Below are 21,311 nucleotides of genomic sequence, written 5' to 3'. Positions count from 1 at the left end.
CCAAAAAAAAAAAAAAAAAAAAAAAAGTACTCAGTAGATCCTGTGATCTTTGAAAATGCCAAGTAAATTTTCAAAAAAGATATAAAATCTGAACAACAAAATCCAACCACTACCAAGCAAGCCCAACCATTCTGTCTCACCTCTTAGTTCATCCTGACCTTTCTTCATACCTCTCACAGTGAATTGAGACTACTAGGCTGGAACTTGGTCAATTTCATATCTCCTCTAAAAATTTTTCTATTTAAACTTATTTTCATCACATTATTTTGAAGTTAGTGACTCTTCTCTTATCGAAGGTGAATTCCTTTATCTATACTCTGGATCTTAGTTCTTCCCTTTCAGGACTCTTCTGTATTTTCAGTCTCTTCTCTATTGGCTTACAAATTCAAGTGAAAGTATCTCTTATTTCCTGAATATATGGGGTTCTTAAATTTGGACAGCAACTGTGGATATCAGAGATGTTTGTCTGGTTCCAAGTTTCAAATAAAAAAGAGTTTAAACAATAAGGGATTTATTTGAAAATCTACGAGAATATATTCCATTCCTTAGTTGGCATAGCTGGAATTCAGAGAGCAAATGATACCTGTTTTTTTCACTTTTTATTTTTTAAATGGTCCATACTTTTGACCAGATTTAATAGTTTTATTTATTTATTTTTATTTTTTGGCTGTGTTGGGTCTCTGTTGCTGTGCGCAGGCTTTCTCTAGATGCAGCGAGCGGGGGCTATTCCTCGTTGCAGTGCGCAGGCTTCTCATTGCGGTGGCTTCTCTTGTTGCAGAGCATGGGCTCTAGGTGCACAGTAGTTGTGGCACGTGGGCTCAGTAGTTGTGGCTTGCAAGCTCTAGAGTGCAGGCTCAATAGCCGTGGCTCACGGGCTTAGTTGCTACACAGCATGTGGGATCTTCCCAGACCAGGGCTCAAATCCGTGTCCCCTGCATTGGCAGGCGGATCCTTAAGCACTGTGCCACCAGGGAAGTCCTACCACCAATATTTATAAAAAGGTCATAATATTTTCAGCCACACAGAAAAGAATGGATAAATATATACATGTACTCCCAACCCAACTTTTGTGAATCTTAACTCTTTGCTATTTTTGTTTCATGTAGCCTTTTTATTTTAAGCAAACAAAACATTATAGACATTACAGAGTTGAGGTCCCTGTTCACCTCCAAATCCTATTCCCCTGACTTTTCCCACAGTGTGACTTTGTTTTATTATCATACATTTTGTACATTCACATGTTGACCAAAATATCCACAAACAATACATCATAGTTCATCCACTGTAAGAGGCACATTGTTTTCACATTTTTAACATCTCTAAAATTATCATGTATTTTACAATTGATGGTATACCATAGTTTCATGATATTTTTTCTTAGTGATTACCAAAATAACGGTACACCTTAAAATCTGTGGAATCTTACATTCAATGAAATATCGTAATCTTCTGTCACGGTATTCAATTCATTGGGCCCTAGAGCCACAGTGTTTGGGTTCAAATTCTACCTCTACCACTTTCTAAATGGGTGACCTTAACTTCTCTCTAATTCAGTTTCTTCATCTATAAAATGAGGATATTATCAAACTCTTATGATTGTGTGAGGAATAAATAAGTTATATACCTAAAGCACTTAGAAAAGTGTTTACACATAATAAATGCTCAGTGAGTTACTACAATACCATCAAATTTAAAACTTTTGCCAATCTAATAGTAAGACATGTTTGTAGCTTTACAACCTCACTGTAGTTTTAATTTACATTTTTGATGACAGTGAGATTAAGCAACTTTCATGTTTCATTGGATATTTGAGTTTCCTGTCCTTTACCTCTACAGATTCTTTGTCTTTTATTACTGGATATCTCTCCCCAACCCTGCCTTTTCTTATTGATTTGTGAGAGTTCTTTACAAATTCCGGATATTAATCTTTGTGAATTATATTACTTGCAAATATTTCCCCAACATTAGTCTTGTCTTTTTCACTTTTTATTTGATGAGTTTTATAAACAGAAGGTTTTTATTTTAATGGACTTAAAATTTAGCAATCTTTTCCTGTAATATTCATGCTTCTTTGCTCCCATTTTAAAACATTCTTCCCTACCATGAGACAACACATAAACTATTCTCATATAAAACATTCTTCCCGGGGCTTCCCTGGTGGCGCAGTGGTTGAGAGTCCGCCTGCCGATGCAGGGGACGCGGGTTCGTGCCCCTGTCTGGGAGGATCCCACATGCCGCAGAGCGGTTGGGTCCGTGAGCCATGGCTGCTGAGCCTGCGCGGCCGGAGCCTGTGCTCCGCAACGGGAGAGACCACAACAGTGAGAGGCCCGCGTACCGCAAAAAACAAAAAACCAAAAACATTCTTCCCTACCATGAGACAACACAGAAACTATTCTCATATATTTTCTCTAAAAGTTTTACTTTTCACAATTGGGCCTTTAATCCATCTAGATTTTTTTTTAATGCAGGTATAGTATGAGGCAGGAATCTAATTTAATTTTTTAATCAATAATCAATTCTCCCAGAATTATTTTTTGAAGTTTTTTTTTTAATATTTATTTATTTATTTAGGCTGCACCGGGTCTTAGTTGCAGCATGTGGGATCTTCGTAGCTGCATGTGGGATCTTTCAGTTGCAGCATGCAGACGTCTTAGTTGCAGCATGCACTCTTAGTTGTGGCATGGAAACTCCTTAGCTGCAGCATGCATGCAGGATCTAGTTCCCCGACCAGGGATTGAACCTGGGCCCCCTGCATTGGGAGAGCAGAGTCTTACCCACTGGAACCCCAGGGAAGTCCTCCTGAAGTATTTGTTTTTAAAATTAAGTCAGTACACCCTTAATGTGGATTCACCACTTTTTGATATTTTGCCACCATTGCTTTATGTCTCTCACTTGAGAGATTTTTTTGCACTGAACTATATATCCTAGAGTAACCAGTAATATAACCACAAGTTAGTAATATAACCACAAGTAACTATCAAATTTAAGAAATCTAAAATTGATACAATATTACTGTCTAATACACAATTCATATATAAATTTTATTAATTATTCCAATAATTTCTTTATGGAATTTTCCTTCTTCTGATCCAGGGTCACTTACTGCTTTTAGTTATCATGTCTCTTTAGTCTCCTTAATCTGGAACATCTTCTCAGCTTTTCTCAGTCTCTCATGACAGTGACATTTTTGAAGAATAAACAGTTGTTTTACAGAAGACCAACCTGAGCTTGTCTGATGTTTCCTCATGATTAGTTTCAGGCTATTCATTCTCAAGAGGCATACCACATAAATGGTGTTGTACCCTTCTCACTATATCACATATGAAACACATGATGTCAGTTTGTCCAGCACCTTAATTATTGATTCTTCCATCCTTTGCCCTGATTTGTAATGCCACCTGTTACATTATGAAGATTCCACTGTATGCATGTTTGGTTAAGAGCCTCTGTTCTGTACCACTGACTTTTTTGTTTATTCCTATACCAATATCACATTGACTTAATTAGTATAACTTTAGAAGTCTTGTTATCTATAGACATGTTCTCTACCTTGGTCTACCGCTTCAAAAGTGCCTTGTTTGTTCTTGGACATTGGTTCTTCCATATGATTTTTAGGGTCAGTTCATTAAGTTCTACCAAAAATTTTGTCGGGATATCGATTGGAATTGTACTGAATGCATAACCTATTTTGGGAAAAACTGACACCTTTACGTTAGGTTCCCTTCCAGAAAAATGGTATACACCTCATTAGTTACATCTTCTCTTAAGGCTTTCAAAGAAGCTTTATTATTTTCTCCATTGTATTAAGTATGTCTTTTTAGTCTGGTATTTTGACATCTGGGGCATTACTGACCCTAGGAAGACTGGCCCTCCCAGGGCTAGCCAATTCTCAGAGATTAATAAACTTTGCACATGGGAGTGTACCTTTCATACACAAACTAAGCAATCCAGAGCCCACTCCCCATTCCTCTATCTGGCTCTTACACACCGGGCTAATATTCTCCTGTCCTAATCACCCCAGGACCAGGTACTAGACCACTCAGGACAGTCTTACACTTCTGCCCACTGAGATTATTCATACTAGCCAATCCGAAGGCTGAACACCCTACCTCAACCATTTCTTCCCACAGAAACCACAGTAAAACCTCCTGTTCATATTTTCTTCCCAACTCCCTCTGCCTTCTGAACAACCCTGATACTTCCCTGTGTGGTCCCTCTACATGACATGTCATGTCTCCTATTTCTAGTAATCTGTGAGTATAAAAACTTCTTCATTTATGACAGCCATTTCCATGTCTATCTTGCCATACCTGATTAAAACAAATCCTGAGTACATTTTTAAACCTCCATTAAGATTGTACCTATCTTCTGTAGATTTTTTCAGATTTAACTTATAGTTATTTTATTTTAATTTTTTATTGAGTGAAGTGCTCACATCTTAAGTGAATGAATTTGTACATATGTATGTACCCACATAACTACTATCCAGATCAAATATAGAACATTTCCAGTACCCAAAAGGCTCCCTTGTGCACCCTCCCAGTCAATACTCTTCACCTAAAAAGGTAAACACTATTTGGACTTTTAACACCATATATTAATTTTGCTTATTCTTGATTTCTTAAGGAAATACACAGTATTCTTTTGCATCTGGCTTCCTTTGCTTAACATCTGTAGTATCTGTCTCTGTTGTTAAAGAACTATAGTTGCTTTTTCACTGATGCATATATTTCAGAATATGAATGAATATATTTATTAATTCTGTTGTTGATGAACACTTAGCAATTATTAATAAAGCTACTTTGAGCATCCTTGTACATGTCTTTTGATAGATACAGGTCTTCATTTCTGTTGGAGTGGATGCTGGATCATAGGGTGACTTACGTTTAGGTTTAGTAGATACTGACAAATAGTTTTCCAAAGTGGTTCTACCAATTTATACTCCTACTATAAATATATTTGAATTCCAGTTGCTCTACAAATTCAAAACTTGATATTGTGAGTCTTTTTCATTTTAGCCACCATGTGCCATAGTGGGACTGTTCCTTTCGTCATCATCATTTTGATTATTTTATTTTTTTGTGGGGAAATTTCTAATGATTGATTCAATACCTTTAATGGCTAAACAACTATTAAGGTTTCCAATTTACTTAAAACATTCATTTATTTACTTATTTATTTGGCTGCACCAGGTCTTAGTTGTGGCACGCGGGATCTTTGTTGCCACATGTGGAATCTTTACTTGCAGCATGTGGGGGTCTTTAGATGTGTCATGTGGGATCTTTAGTTGGGGCATGCAAACTCTTAGTTGCAGCATGTGGTATCTAGTTCCCTGACCAGGGATCAAACCCGGGCCCCCTGCATTGGGAGCGCAGAGTCTTAGCCACTGGACCACCAGGGAAATCCTCAAGGTTTTCAATTTATGCTTAAGTTAGTTTTGTTAAACTTAACTTTGTTGGGAAATCATTTATTTAGTCTAAGTTTTCAAATGTATTATCCTAAAACGGTTCATAGTACTTAGTCTTATTTCTTAAATCATAGCTAAATCTGTAACTTAGGAGTTGCTTTTCAATTCCAATATTGGTTTTTATGCCTTTTCTCTTAGATTAATCTTGTCTGATGCTCATTACCTTGGTCACTGTGAAAAGAACCAGATTTAGGTTTTGGGGATTCTCTATTGCTTCTTTGTTTCCTATTTCACCCTTATCTTTATTATTTAATCACTTCTATATTTCTTTTGGCCCTCTCACTGTTGTGGCCTCTCCCGTTGCGGAGCACAGGCTCCAGACGCGCAGGCTCAGAGGCCATGGATCACGGGCCTAGCCGCTCCGCGGCATGTGGGATCTTCCCAGACCGGGGCACAAACCCGCATCCCCTGCATTGGCAGGCAGACTGTCAACCACTGCGCCACCAGGGAAGCCCCTATTTTTCTTTTGATCAAGCTCTTTATGTCCTTTTCCTGACTACATAAATTGAATGTTTTAGCTCATTCACATACTAATTTTATTATTTTTAAAAATAAATGTATTTATTTTTATTTATTTATCTTTGGCTGCATTTGGTCTCTGTTGCTGTGTGTAGGTTTTCTCTAGTTGCGGCGAGTGGGCTTCTCATTGTGGTGGCTTCTCTTGCTGCAGAGCACAGGTTCTAGGTGTGCGAGCTTCAGTAGTTGTGGCACGTGGGCTCGGTAGTTGTGGCTTGTGGGCTCTAGAGTGCCGGCTCAGTAGTTGTGGCACACAGGCTTAGCTGCTCCGTGGAATGTGGGATCTTCCTGGACCAGGGCTTGAACCCAGGTCCCCTGCATTGGCAGGCGGATTCTTAACCACTGTGTCACCAGGGAAGTCCCTCACATACTAATTTTAATACACGCACAGGAGACTAAAAATTTTCTTCTGAGAATATCTTTGGCTGCAGCACACAAGCTGCAATATTTTTTATATCACTCAGTTCTAAGTCTTCTAATTTTCATAATTTCTTCAACGGTCCATGAGTAGCAAGAAGGTTGATTTAAAATTTTCAAACATACATGATTTAGGGGTGGGGGGGCGGGGTTGTTATATATAACTTAATTATACTGTGGTCTGAGAAGATGATATGTATGACACAAATATTTTTATCTTTATTAAAATTCATGCTTTCTGGCAGAGTGAGGTAACAAATTATAAATGTTCTACGAGTGCCTGAAAGAATGTGAATTCTCAAATTGTTGGCTACAGGCTTCCATACATACAACCATTAGATCAAGATTATTAATCACTCAACTCTTCAGCTTCTTACTTTTTTGTTGCTTAATCTCACAATTCTAGTAAATGTGTAAAAGTGTTCCCTGTATGGTTACAGATTTGTTCATTGAAATTTTGTTTTCTTTAAGTATTTTGGGACTAAATTATTAAATAGAAGTTTAGAATCTTTATAGCTTCCTGCTTAAGTGTTACCTAAACATTATATATATGAGTTCTTTTTAACTCTAGTAATGCTTGTTGCACTTAGAACTATTCTGCGTGATATTAATATACCTATACCTACTTTGTTTTGGTGACTATTTGCCTGAAACATTTCTTTTCATCCCTTTGAGTTCATCTTTTCTGTGTCCTTATGTGTTCTTTTTTTCTTTTTTTTTTTTACAACATTGTGTTTAATTTCTGCTGTACAGCAAAGTGACTCAGTTATTCATATATATTTTTCATATTCTTTATCATTATGGTTTATTACAGAATATTGAATATAGTTCCCTGTCCTACAGGTAGGACTGTGTTGTTTATCCTGTGTCCTTATGTTTTAAGTATGTCTCTTATAAACAGCATAAAGCTCAACAACCTCCGCCTTTATACTGGCTTTTTAATCCATTATGATTAATCATCACCCAAAGAAAAGTCTTTGCAAAGGTTTTGATCTTTCATTTTCAGAATGCCTATCTTCATTCTAGTTCCTCAAAAAGCTCCAAGAGTCTTCATGTCACATCCTCTCCAGGTTAAAACACAAATCTTTTGGCATAAAACACAAAGCCATTTAGTCTGGACCAAGTCTGTCTTTTTCCTCAAATCCTACTACACCTGTCCATTTATAAGTACACAAAACTCCTAGTGTTCTTCAGAAATGATGTTCTTTTATACTTCTATGACTTTGCACATGCTGTCCAGAACGTGTCCATCCCTACTTATTCACCTTATGACAGCGTAGTCAATACCCTACCCTAAAAATCATCTCTTGTATAAGTTCTACAGAGAGAACTAGTCACTCTTTCTCTGTACTTTTTTTTAGCTACATTGTAAGGCTTGTCTTCATGTATTATTATCTTATTATTTTAAATTATCATGTATAAAAAGCTCATCTGAGTAAGTAAAGTCTGAATTTCAGAATATTTAATCACACAGTTTACATTTACAATAGCTACATTTGTTAGTGTTTATTATTTACAAAGCACCTTACATTTCTTTTTTCATTTATTCCTCACATCAAGACAATATCATCTTGACTTAATAGATGAACAAACTGAGGTTCAAGAAGGTTAAATAGTTTCCCCAAGGTAACAAAGCCACTTAGAGGTAAAAACTGGCTGTTTGACTCCAAAACCTAAACATTTCCACTAAGTAATATGGCCTACCAAATATATATTGTAACCTGAACTATACTAACCAAATACTGCTGAGAAAATGTTCTTCCAAACTCATTTTAATGAAAAAATGACATAGATGGGTTTTGAGCAGTTTTTAGAAGTTTAAATGCACACACAAATATTTATCTATGTATGACAACTTTTCAAAAAACACTTTCTTCATAACATTTATATAATAGAAGAAATTTTTAAAACATATTTTTGTTGCCAGAGAAGATAAAAATGCAAATTATGATTTTACCCTGTGTAAAAGCTGCTATAATTACATTATTATACTGTAAAATCTCCTTAAACTAAAAAATTTTTCATCTTTATTAGTTTAAAAGTTAACATTCAAAGTTAATGGTGATATGGTCAAAGCTAACTAGAAAACTTTATCTTAAGATATGGTTTATACAAAATAGATATTTTTGCATTACTTATGTATTCCTAAAGGAAGACCCAACCACACTTTCTCATGAATTTAATTTCAGAAATAAGTAAGTATCATTTCATTGATAATCATTATCGGGCTTTAAGGAATTAATCCCAATTCAAAATGCCAATACCATAAAGTCCACACGTGAAATTTTTAAGCAAAAATTTAAAAAAGTTAACGGACAAAAAAGAACATTAAATTTTCTACTGTCAAATTTCTGAAATTTTTTCACTTCAAAAACTAAGGAGAATTTTAAACAGGTACTATATTCTTTGTTTCTCCCCTACAAAAACAATTATTTGCTTTGAAAACACATACCTCTTTCCTTGTTTACTTTGTTCAAATAAGTCTACCTTCAGCTTTATACATTCCTCTTGGGACTTCTGCAAACTCTGTTCCTTTTCAGTCACCATTTTCTGACTCTGCTGTAATTTATCTTCTGCCTCTCTATAAAATAAAGATACTTTTAAAGGCTGTTGAACAGATTGTTTCAGGTAAGCAAGAAATAGTTCAACATCAGGAATTCTATTAGTTTAAATCACTGAGTTAAGAGAAACAAATATTTAACAAGAGAAAGAGAAAAGGCATATTCATCACTTGTGAACTATTAGTTTTCATAAGGAATAAAAGGATACTTCTATCAGATTATAAATATATCTGAAATAAAAGATTATATCTTATTTAATGATCAGATACTAGAAGTATTAGATATATTTCAGAAACTAGATAAGTATGACTGTTATCACCACTATATCCAGTGATTTTTCTGACAGTTGCAAAAAGCTAAAATGAAAATGTAGTAAGTATAAATTTTGGAAAAGAAAGACAAAATTCTTTTTTTTTGCTGATAATATCATTAGCTACCTGGAAAACCCCAGGAGAATCAAAACAAAAATTAGAATTAATTAAAGGTATGACAAATAGTCCAATTACAAAATAATTATAGTATTATACAAAAAGCAGTAGCCTTCCTATATACTATCAATGAACAGAACAAGAACAAATTCACACAACCAAAAATATAAAATACCTAGGAATAAACTTAACATATGTATTACAAAGAAAATTATGAAATTCTGATGATCACGAGAGATGACTTTAGTGTGCATCAGAATCATCTGCAGGACTTGTTAAAACACGGATTGCTGGGTCCCACCTCCCAGAGTTTGTGACTCCGTAAGTCTGAGACAGGAACTGAGATCTGCATTTCTTACAAGTTCCCAGATGATGCTCATACTGCTGGTCCCAGAACTACTCTTTTGAGAATCACTAAAATGGAGCAATATGCTATTTAGTATGCATATATTTCTCATTTTATTCATAGCAGAAGAGGAAGATAAATTATAAAGTGCCTGATTCCTTGTATTTTATTTCTTGAACTCCCATCGAAGTACTGAGTACATATTACTATGTAGGGCAACAAGCAAACTAATTCATATTAATGGAAACACATAAATAAGCATCTCAGCTTAGATTTAGTCTTTTTTAGCCCCTATATACTGCATGTATCCTGCAGCCAAGAGGAGTTATGATGGACTGAAAACAGAATCAACAAGTTCTAACTAAGACAGTCTATATACCAATATGGATTTATTGGGGTGGGGGACAAATTTTAACAAGATACGTCAAAAAGTAAAAGTAGAAAATAAATATTTTAAAGCTATAAGTTTTACCTCAAAACTTTATCTTGGGCTGAAACTTCTGCTTCCAAATTTATAATCTGTTCTTCTAAGATTGGTACAATGGCTGCCTGTTGTTGAGCAGATTCAAGCATAGAAACCTAAAACAAAGAACTTTTAGAGCACTTTCTTCACAAAATAAATTAATCGACTTTGTCCTTAGTTTCTTTTACCATCTGACAGGGGTTCAGTAGAACTCCCCAGTCATTGTTCATTGTTTGTGAAGCTCATCTTATCTATCAATTTACATGGGCATGTCATCATCACAAGCCAGTCTCAGCATGTAAGCTCCTGCCATTACCCTCAACTTAACATCCCAAGATAACTGGTTAGTTATTTGGCGAAAAAAAGAGAACCTCTACAGACTAATTTAAAGATAAATTTATCTAAAAAGACAAATTTCACATACATTAGAAAATTAAATTTCAAAATCACATAAAAATACTTACTGAACCTTGTTGTTATTTAAAACCTAATTTTAGAATACATGCTTACTAGAGAAAACCTAGAAAATACAGAAAAGCATAGTAATACTACAACTTGGAATATGAAGAGTGTAGGATGGTAGAAATCCACAACCTAAATGGTGTCTGGAAAAGAATACCAGTAAGAGAACTAATTATCCCCCAAAAAAGGAAGCATGAGATAATAGTACAGGGCAGGGATGAGGTCCAGGATAGAAAACTTGGGATATAGTTCTAACTCTGTTGATGAGTCCCCTCTTTTCCTACTCTCAGAACACCAAGAGTCACATGATGGCCTACCAAGAAGAGATAGAAAGTTATTATTATTATCTGGAGAATTGAACGGGAAAGGTTTGAGACTCTTGAGACATTACATGGAATGATGAGCAGGGATGAGGAAGAGTTAAAAACAAAGAGATTAATAAGGAACAGTCAGCTTCTAGCTTCCTACCCCACCTCATTTGGGGCTACCCCACAGGTAAGAAATCAAAGGATTCTTTGCTGGAGAAACTCAAGAGCTCCAAAGAAAAAGACCTCACATATGGATGTTGGATGGGGGAAGGGAGACATCTCTCTACAAAAGAGCCATCTTCTCAACCATCACCAACAAATGAAGCCCAATGGACAACAAACTTCACCTTTGCACAGAGAGCTTCCAAAGAGCATTTAAGTGCCTTCTCTTAAATACAAATAGCCAAAACACTAATATCTGAAAGCTTCTATCACAAAAGTCAGAGGTCAAAACAAAAGAAAAAAGCAACTGGCAGCAGCCAGACAAACATATACACACACACAAACACACAGAATCATTAAATCTTCAGAGAGCTATGAGAAGATACTGCATCAGGATGTTATTAAATACAAAACGATCAGAGAACATGAAAAAGCTCCAGAAAATGAAAAATTATGAAAGCCAAAAATAAAAGATTCAATAGGATGACAATGTTGAGGAAATCACAGAAAAAGTATCACAGGAAGACAAAGAGATGGAAAATACCAGGAAAAAACTTGAAAGATTTAGAGTACCAATCCAGGTTAGGAAAGATAGAAGAAAGAAAACAGAGTGAAGAAAATTATCAAAGGTTACATAAGAAAAAATTCAGGGACCAAAGGACACAAGATTTCAGCCTAAAAGGGTCTTCATGTACCCAGCACAATAAATAACAGAGGTCTATTCCTAAAAACATAAGTGGAAAAACAAATGAAAAAATATATTACCCACTAGGAAAAATAATTCACAATGGCATCAGATGCTTTAGAGACAAACTGGAGGATAGAAGACAAGAAAGCAATGTCCTAAACATTCTGAGGTAAAATAATTTTCAACCTAGAATTCAATCAAGTGTGGGGGAGAACTTAAGAAATTTCGGACAGACAAGGAAGCTACCAGAAACATGCTCCAACTAAAGAAAGAGCAAACCAAGAAAAATGACATGGGATCAAGGAAACAATAGACCCAACCTAGAAGAACATCAAAGAGAAGTCCCAGGAGAGCAGCTGGGCAGCAGGTCTGAAGGGCAATAAGCTCAGAGAGAACAAGATGACAGGGTAACTACTGTACAGACACTGCTAAAAGGTAAATTATGAATATGTTGATCGGTACAATGGGGAATTTCAGCAAAAGGTTTCCAACAGTAGCACATATGCAAAATCAAAGCTAAGACCTGCCCTGGAAAAGGCAGCCTCCCTAAAAAATATTTCATCAGGCAATTTAGAAAATGCTGAGATGGGAAGTAAAACACAAATATCTGTCTTACTGCCTAGAATAAACACTGGTGTATTTACATGCTCAAAGAAAGGAACAAAATGCTAATAGTTCAGTAATTATTAGCAAAACTCTTTTAATATCTCTTAGACTTTAAATAATTAAGCCTCTATGACTTTAAAAAGAATCTATAGTTGATTTAAAAATTAAAATACAATTAATAAACAAAAAAGGTAAACAGACACAACAAAAGAAATCTAAATGACACACTGAAAAAGTAAACTTCATAAGAAATCAAGAAAAACAAAATAATTTTCCCTCAAAGATATTTAAAAATATAGATATGTTTAAAAAAATAATAATACTGAATGTAGACAGAGTGCAATAAATGCCTGAAAAAATTATTTCCCTGTGATTTGACCATTCTGGAAATCTAACCTAGAAATAATCCCAAACACCAAAAAAGTTTTATGTTCACTGAAGCATTTTTTCTCCTTAGGCTCAATAGTACTTTGTTTTGTTTGAAAAGTACAAAATAAAGACCTCCCATAACTCTACTACTTAAAACAATACATTTAAAAAGTAAATAGTGAAAGTTTCACTATGACCTTCCAACCGTTTCCAAAGTTATCAACAATATTGTGGAGCAGTCCTTCTGTCCTTATATTGATATATGTCATATGCATATCTATATACATACACACACATAGACACGTGCTCATTTTATAAAAAACAAAACAGATTATTGTGTGTGTGCATGTATATGTATGTGTTTTGCTCTGTAATATTTTTCTACCACTAAATATTTTAGGTAAGTTTTTGAGTGTTGACTGTGCAGACACCATTCTAAGTGCCTCTACATATATCATTTAAACCTTACAAACTTCTATAAAAGTCAAACAACTTTGCATTTACCTTAAAAAAAAAAAAGCTTAGTAGCAGTCCATTATATGGATATATCATAATTTACTTTACCATGTCTCTGTTATTGGACATTTTGGTTTCTTCTAATTTTTTGTATACCAATCATATAGAAAAATATAGGAAACCACATAAACAGGGGAGCTATTAATTAAATTATGGTATATTCACGTAAGGAAACATAATACTACCATAAAAAATGATTGTTGGGGACTTCCTTGGTGGTCCAGTGGTAAAGAATCCGCCTTCCAACACAGGGGACACAGGTTCGATCCCTGGTTGGGGAACTAAGATCCCGCATGCCACAGGGCAACTAAGCCCGTGCATCACAACTATTGAGCTTGTGCGCCTCAACAAGAGAGCCTGCATGCCACAAACTACAGAGCCCATGCACCCTGGAGCCCACCAGAGAGAAGCCTGAGCGCCACAATTAGACAGAAACCCGAGCAGAGCATGTACCGTAACAAAAAGATCCCACATGCCTCAACAAAGATCCCATGTGCCACAACTAAGACCTGATGCAGCCAAAAAAAATAAGGAAAATAAATAAATAAATAAAATAAATATTTAAAAAAAGAAGTCATATTAAAAATGATTGCTGGAAAAGCTACGTAAATGCATCCAAAACTGCTTAGACTATGTAAGAAGTATAATACAATTCCAGGAAAAAAAACTATTCAAACATGTAATATTTAACTATGTAATAAACCAATAAAAGCAGTTTCTAGATGGTGGAAACTGGGTTATCTTTCTCCCTTTTCTTTTTTCTATTTTTGAAGTTTTCAGCAATGAGAATGTATTATTTTAAGAAGAAAGATAAGTAAGCTATATATTTCCTTTGTACACAAAGTAAAACCACACAAATTGATAATCTTAAGATTTTAAGAAGTTCTGAACTATCTAAATGCATAGGCTATACAAGTTCCCCTAAATAATTTTCAGATATTAAATTCACGTAAAATTGATTCTATAACATGTTGATACTATATCATAATAAAAATTATTATACATAACACATTAAGGCAATACAAGGAATATTTTCCAATTATAAATCTTAAGATGATTACAATTATTTTCTGTTGGCATAGTCACCACTTCAAGAAACATACTTTTGCTCTTGACTGTGTCAATTCAAAGTGGACAGACTCTATTTTAGTCATTAAAGAATGATTCTGTGAGACCAAACAAGCATTCTGTTGCCTAAGTTTATTAAGTTTCTCTCGAAGACTTTTGATTTCCTGATCCACAGGGGTAGAAGATGAAAAAGACATCTGAAAAATGAAAAAGAACAATTTATTTTGAATTATTTCATTAAGCATTACATGTAATTAATGGAAATAATGAACAATTATCAATAAAATGACTAAGTAGCTCAGAAAAATGGGTTAAGATATTCAGTCAGTGTTGGTGAGGATATGAGACAATCGGCACTCTCTCCTCCACTGCTGGTGAACATGTACATAAATAAGTTCAGCCTGGAAAACAGTGGTATACTTTGGAAAAGTTCTTGGTATTATCCAGTAAAGCTGAACATGCTAAGACTCAACAATACTACTCCTGGGTATAAATCTGATAGAAACTTTTACACTTTTGCACCTGAAGATTAAAGACATAAAAATGATAAGAAATGAAATGCCCACAAACAGCAAAATGGATAAATTATTATTTAACCGTTTGTATATTTCTATTATACTCTTTTGAATATATATTTTACAATAAATTATTTTAATTTTCATGGGAGTTGAGGTTTTCAAAACATTTAATTTTATTTTTTTGAATAATATATTTATGTAATTCAGAGTCAGAATTATATATTTTTAAAAAGTACATACAGAAGTATCATTCCCATCTTTAGTAGATAGGTAACCATTTTTACAAGTTTCTTGTTTATAAATTTTTATATAACATCAATCAGCAAAAAATACGAAACTCCTTATATAGGAGAGTCATTAATTAAGTTAGGATCTTAAACCTAGTCTTCTAGTGTTTCCATACGCATATACAAGCAATACAAATTACCCACCCCGCCCCCAATAGCTCCTAATACAAAACCAGAAGGGTATGTATGTTGTTCTGCACCTTGCATTTTTCACTTGAACAACATATCCTGGCAATCTCTCCACAATCAATTCACTGAGAAACTCCTATTCTTTTTTTTTTTTTAACCCCCTTAGCTGCAGTTTCTATTGCATGCTTATTCAACTAACTAGACAAATGAGATACTTCTAGTCTTCTCTTATGACAAACAATGTCTTGTTTTGTACTTATACAGGTACTTTTCCAGAAATGGGATTTCCAAGTTAAAGGTAAATGCATTTGTGGTTTTGGTAAATATTACCAAATGCCTCTCCACTGAGGTTGTATCACTTTGCATTTCTACCAGCAATGTATGAGAATGCCTATTTCCCCTTAATATCACCAACAAAATAGTGTCAAATATCTGGATGTTTAATAATCTGGTAGTGAATTTCTCTTATTGTGACTGAGATTGAACATCTTTTTATTTGTTTTAATTTCCTTTTCCATTCATGTCTTTTGCCCATATTTCCATTGGGTTGATGATTTTTCCTTATTTCTAGGAGCTTTTTACATATCAAAGAGATTAGCCCTTTATCTTTAATAGGCATTACCAATATTTTTCCCCCTCTGATTTATCATGTAACTTGTGATTCTGCTTAGGGTAAAATACAATGACTTCAATGAAGGCATATATATAATAAAAACAATCAGCAATTTGAATTAGGGTAGAGATCAAATTTCCCCAAATTACATAATCTTTGTAGACATGGAATTTGAATTCATTTTCTAAAATGTAGTCTCAGATAGCTTCATCAAGCAGCTTCCTTACAAAAAGAAAATCTCTCAACTGCTGGCTTTCTGAGGTGGGAAGAGGAAATTTTTATCAAGAAAGAGTATGGGGCTTCCCTGGTGGCGCAGTGGTTGGGAGTCCGCCTGCCGGTGCAGGGGACGCGGGTTCGTGCCCCGGACCGGGAGGATCCCACGTGCCGCGGAGCGGCTGGGCCCGTGAGCCATGGCCGCTGGGCCTGCGCGTCCGGAGCCTGTGCTCCGCAACGGGAGAGGCCACAACGGTGAGAGGCCCGTGTACCACAAAAAAAAAAAAAAAAAAAAAAAAAAAAGAAAGAGTATGATGTACATATGCAACCACATGTATATATGCATGCTGTCAATGGGGTAATAAAAAATAGGAGGAAGAGAGTGGAAAAAGAGATAAAAGCGTTGAGTAAGGAAGAGGAGTATACATAGGGAGATAGATAATACGGCCAAATAAAAAAGAGGAAGAGAGAGTGAGTTCAAGACCAGGAAAGATGTCTAACATCATCCACAAAATTTAGAGATAATGAATGGAGCACCTGATCCAGGCTAAACAGTAAGTACACTTTAACCACTTAATAAGCCATGATTACCAATTATGTACATGGTACAGTACTAAAATCAAGGGGGTTACAATTTACTTGAGAAAACAAGATTAATTGCAAAAAGGTAATAAATATAGAAGTTTTAAAATAGAGTAATACACCAAAATAACTGCTCTCTTGTTAGGACAGAACAAGAACCATTATATTTAAATTCAAAGAGTCTGGAGTACTAAAAACTATGGAAAACATGAATAAGGTATTTGAAGAAGAACTCAAAGCATTTTAAGTAGACAAGTCTAAAACTAAAACTACTTTTAAGTAGGCAGGTCTAAAAATAATAACCTTATCTCTTGGCTTTTTTTGAAAATCAGTACCACTGTTGGGCATTTTACAAACTTTTTTATAAGGTGAGTAATTCAAAAGTCCAAGCTGGCTAGGCTGAGAAAGACCTTCCAGAACGAGCCTTTCAGACCTTGAGAGATTAGAGGCATAACCAGAATTTTCACGTGGGCTAACACTAGAAAAAAAAGAAAAAATACATTTTAGTTCTTAGGTACTTTAAGTATCCACTCTAAATTTCTATACATTAAAAAAGAAAACAGAAAGAAAAGCACCTGAAATGTTGCTGAAAATCAGATTCCAGAAATGAACTTAAGGCATTTCAACTAAATTTTTAAATAAACCATAATTAGTTTTAAACTAGCAATCTATGTTTCTGGAGCCTCTATGCTAGGATTACTTAAGATTCAAAAAACAGCCATAATAATACAAGATTAATTAAGCCTACACATATATTTTATACTCTGAGTCCTAATATATTCTTTAAATTTTATTTATTCATTTATTTATTTTTATTTTTGGCTGTGCTGGGTCTTCGTTGCTGCACACGGGCTTTCTCTAGTTGTGGTGAGCGGGGGCTACTCTTCGTTGCGGTGCGCGGGCTTCTCATTGTGGTGGTTTCTCTTGTTGCGGAGCACAGGCTCTAGGCGTGCGGGCTTCAGTAGTTGTGGCACGTAGGCTCAGTAGTTGTGGCTCGTTGGCTCTAGAGCACAGGCTCAAAATTTGTGGTGCATGGGCTTAGTTACTCCACGGCATGTGGGATCTTCCCGGACCAGGGCCTGAACCCGTGTCTCCTGCATTGGCAGGCGAAGTCTTAACCACTGTGCCACCAGGGACTGAGTCCTAATATATTAAAGGTCTTAATATGTAAATGCTTCTCTAATAGTTCTTTTTCCTAAACTGAAAGTTATACTCAAATTATTTTTTTTTTAATTATAGAACATTATTCTCTACTCTGGACACATCAGAAACACATCATATAATAATGATATTCACACATTTTACATTCATAAATTAAAGTCCTACTCAGAATTGTACATGTAATTTTACTCACTCACCTAGATAACTCTTCCCCTAATCTCTGCAAACTCCATTCTGTTATCTTCAGTTCATGTCTTAAGGAAGCAACATCTGCCAGCAAACTTTCTTCTTCATTGTCTTTATTATAGTAGTCTGAGGAACTAGACTCCATTTCCTAAAAAAAGAAATGAATTTCTTATACCTTGCCTGAAAGAATCTGTGGTGTCAGTCAAAATACTCTCACACTACGTAAATTTTAACTCATTATTTTTCTATTTCAAATGTTGTGAAATCTTTCATGGTTAATTTAAAACAAAGCAAAATGAAACAAAACACCCAGCACCAATGAATTTTTCAGCGTGTTAAGCTATAATGGAGTTCAACAGAATTTCAGTGAATCAATTTTTCATTATAGCCAGGGACTAGTTATTAAAGTTCCCCTTTTCTAAGCATCTTTAATCTTCTAACAATTGTGTAGACTAAGTGTTTTTATTCCATGTTAAAGATGAAGAAACTAAGAATGAGACAAATAACTTGCTCAAGGTCACACAAACTGTAAATGGTGGAACCAATATTTGAACCTAGGTCATCAGGATCCAAAGATCTTTCAATTATGTCACACTGTAGTTTTCTTATTTATTATAGATTTTCAATATGAAGTGTTCAAACTTACATAATCATGTTACAGCTGTGAACATCTGACAAAACTGGTATCATTACAGTCATTCATATTTTCTTTTTTTTTCTATTTTTTTTTTTTTTTTTTGGTTGGGTTGGGGTGGTTGTTTGGAGTATTTTGTTTTTGTTTTCTTTTTTTGACTGCACTGTGTGGCTTGTGGGATCTTAGTTCCCTGACCAGGGATCAAACCCATACCTTCTGCAGTGGAAGCATGGGGTCTTAACCAGGGGACGCCAGGGAGGTATAGGTTTTTATTTTTTTTTTTTTTTTTTTTTTTTTTTTTTTTTTTTGGCTGCGTTGGGTCTTTGTTGCTGCATGGGCTTTCTCTAGTTGCAGCAAGCGGGGGCTACCCTTCATTGCGGTGCACAGGCTTCTCATTGCAGTGGCTTCTCTTGTTGCAGAGCATGGGCTCTAGGCACACGGGCTTTAGTAGTTGTGGCACATGGGCTCAGTAGTTGTGGCTCACGGGCTCAGTAGTTGTGGCACACAGGCTCAGTAGCTGTGGCACATGGGCTTAGCTGCTCCGTGGCATGTGGGATCTTCCCGGACCAGGGCTTGAACCCGTGTCCCCTGCATTGGCAGGCGGATTCTTAACCACTGCGCCACCAGGGAAGGCCTCATATTTTCTTAAAGGTAATTTATTACCACAGAAAGCTTATCCCCATCTCCCATTCGCCATGGTTATAAAATTTAAAACCACACACTCACATTCACATCACAACCACAGAGATCAAAATGACATTTAGCAGGTTAACTCACAGAAATATATGAAGAAAAGCTTTTGTTTCTTCAACTGATCGGTATCTCAAGGGTTGTGAAATTCTCTACTAAGTAGCTTTGCACATAAAAAATCATGATAAAGTACCGCCTTTTACTGTTAATTAACATATATAATTATCATGAATTAATAATACAATTAAGATGAAGGCTTTATAATCTTTACTACTCCTATACATCTTCTTGCATAATCTTAAAATTATATTCCTCTTTCAGATACTATTTACCTTTGTCATTGTAGCATCTCTTTCATCACCCTTCTAGAATTCTGACCACATCTCAAGCTCCTAAAGGTTAGGAGTCCTGTGTATTATATTCAGGACTATAAGGCACTTAGTGAAACTCAATATTTTCAGTGAATAAATGATTACTAAACTGCCCTTCCTTCCCCTCATCTAGCTAAAATAATATGACAAATTCATTCCACACTCAAAATTTCTCAGATGTAGGGAGGAAGATTAAAAAGAAAACTCTCACCTTATTGGAAGAAACTGGCAGGAAATTAAATGAGATGCTATGGAATCTTAGTAGAGAAAATGTTTCTATCCTCTTTTCTCTTTTGTTTCCACAAATTTGCTTCTGCTTAAATAAGAAGATTCTCCCAAACACAAGTCAATGGTTAAGGTCCCCATTCTGCTTTCTTTGCAACATCTCTAGTTCCCTACAGGATGGTGAAAGAAAAAAGGGTTACGAACATTTAGGCAAATTCTAAAATGCCATTCGACATTGTTTCGACTAAATCAGGTTTATGTCCAACATCTTCTGTATATTTTCATGTAAGAATTCTCTAACCCTTCTGAAGTATCAATGAAAACGTTTGCTATGCAAACATATTTTCATTTTCCTAGTAGGCCATTTATTATCTCTAAAAAAAGATTCCTGGGAATTCCCCGGCAGTCCAGTGATTAAGACTCTGCGCTTCCACTGCAGGGGGCGCAGGATGGATACCTGTCAGCGATACCCGCCTGCCATGCGGTGCGGCCATTTATTTTAAATAAATAAATAAAATAAATAAAGATTCCTCCTCCCTTCATCTGACAGTAGTTATGAAGTCTAGCTTCATTGCCTGTACATACGTGGAAAAGCACATCCGGCTACAGACAGGCCCTGCCTTCTTTTGGCCCTAGTAACAATGCTTTTGTAGGTATACACACGCACACCCATCACACCGAAAAACAAGTGTTCATTATACTCCCTGTATGTAAAAAGATGGGCTGTAGTCGAAAAGTATCCCTCATTTTGGAAGGAGGTCATGGCTTTATATAGTATTGTCTTGTACCAAGAACGCCCAATTTGACAGAATTGGCCCTTCGTTCATCTGGAAGAAGTGGAGGAAAACATGACAGCTTCCTTTCCGATTTTTCGTCAACTAAAATACAACCCTGCAGAGCAGCGTGCGCAGCGAGGGCGAGGACCAGACGAAACGCATCCGAGCGTACCGACAGGGAAAGGAACAAAACTCCTTCAGGTAGGCGGGTTTCCACCCTCCAGGGGCAGTCGCTCACCACCCAAGTCATAGTTGTGAGAGAGACCCACCGACGACGGCGCACGCCGCGATCTCCGCTGCGTTCGGAAACTTCGGACCCTCTGCCGGACCCCAAGCGTGGAACCCCAGACACACCACGCAGGAAACTAGCGAACCCCAGCTGGCCCGAGGTCAAACCGCCGCAGGAGCCGTTGGGGACGCCCCACCCCGCCGCCGCCCCGCCCCCCGCGAAGACTCTGCGTGAAGCGACGCCGGACGCGCGGGGCCTGTTGGGGATTGTGGTCTGCGAGCGCGTCCGAGCCTGCCCACCCGGAACTACATTTCCCACAA

General features: G+C 36.1%; 1 protein-coding gene across 1 annotated transcript in view; it reads right to left on the bottom strand.

Annotated features, from left to right (window-relative positions):
• Positions 1–21,158, bottom strand: part of CCDC18 (coiled-coil domain containing 18) — a 112,181-nt gene extending 91,023 nt beyond the window's left edge. The window contains exons 1-6 of the mRNA XM_024743633.1: positions 21,032–21,158; positions 18,078–18,214; positions 17,023–17,197; positions 14,413–14,574; positions 10,208–10,314; positions 8,853–8,981 (exon numbers count right to left, since the gene is read on the bottom strand). Coding sequence (XP_024599401.1) covers positions 8,853–8,981; positions 10,208–10,314; positions 14,413–14,574; positions 17,023–17,197; positions 18,078–18,211 — 707 coding nt within the window. The 5' untranslated portion in view covers positions 18,212–18,214; positions 21,032–21,158. The remainder of the gene's footprint in view (positions 1–8,852; positions 8,982–10,207; positions 10,315–14,412; positions 14,575–17,022; positions 17,198–18,077; positions 18,215–21,031) is intronic.
• Positions 21,159–21,311: the final 153 nt, after the last annotated feature.

Source organism: Neophocaena asiaeorientalis, unplaced genomic scaffold (genome assembly GCF_003031525.2).
Source record: "Neophocaena asiaeorientalis asiaeorientalis breed wild unplaced genomic scaffold, Neophocaena_asiaeorientalis_V1.1 scaffold317, whole genome shotgun sequence".
Taxonomy (NCBI): domain Eukaryota; kingdom Metazoa; phylum Chordata; class Mammalia; order Artiodactyla; family Phocoenidae; genus Neophocaena; species Neophocaena asiaeorientalis.
The sequence above is the reverse complement of the archived record's forward strand: the minus strand, read 5'-3'. Positions and strand labels throughout refer to the sequence as shown.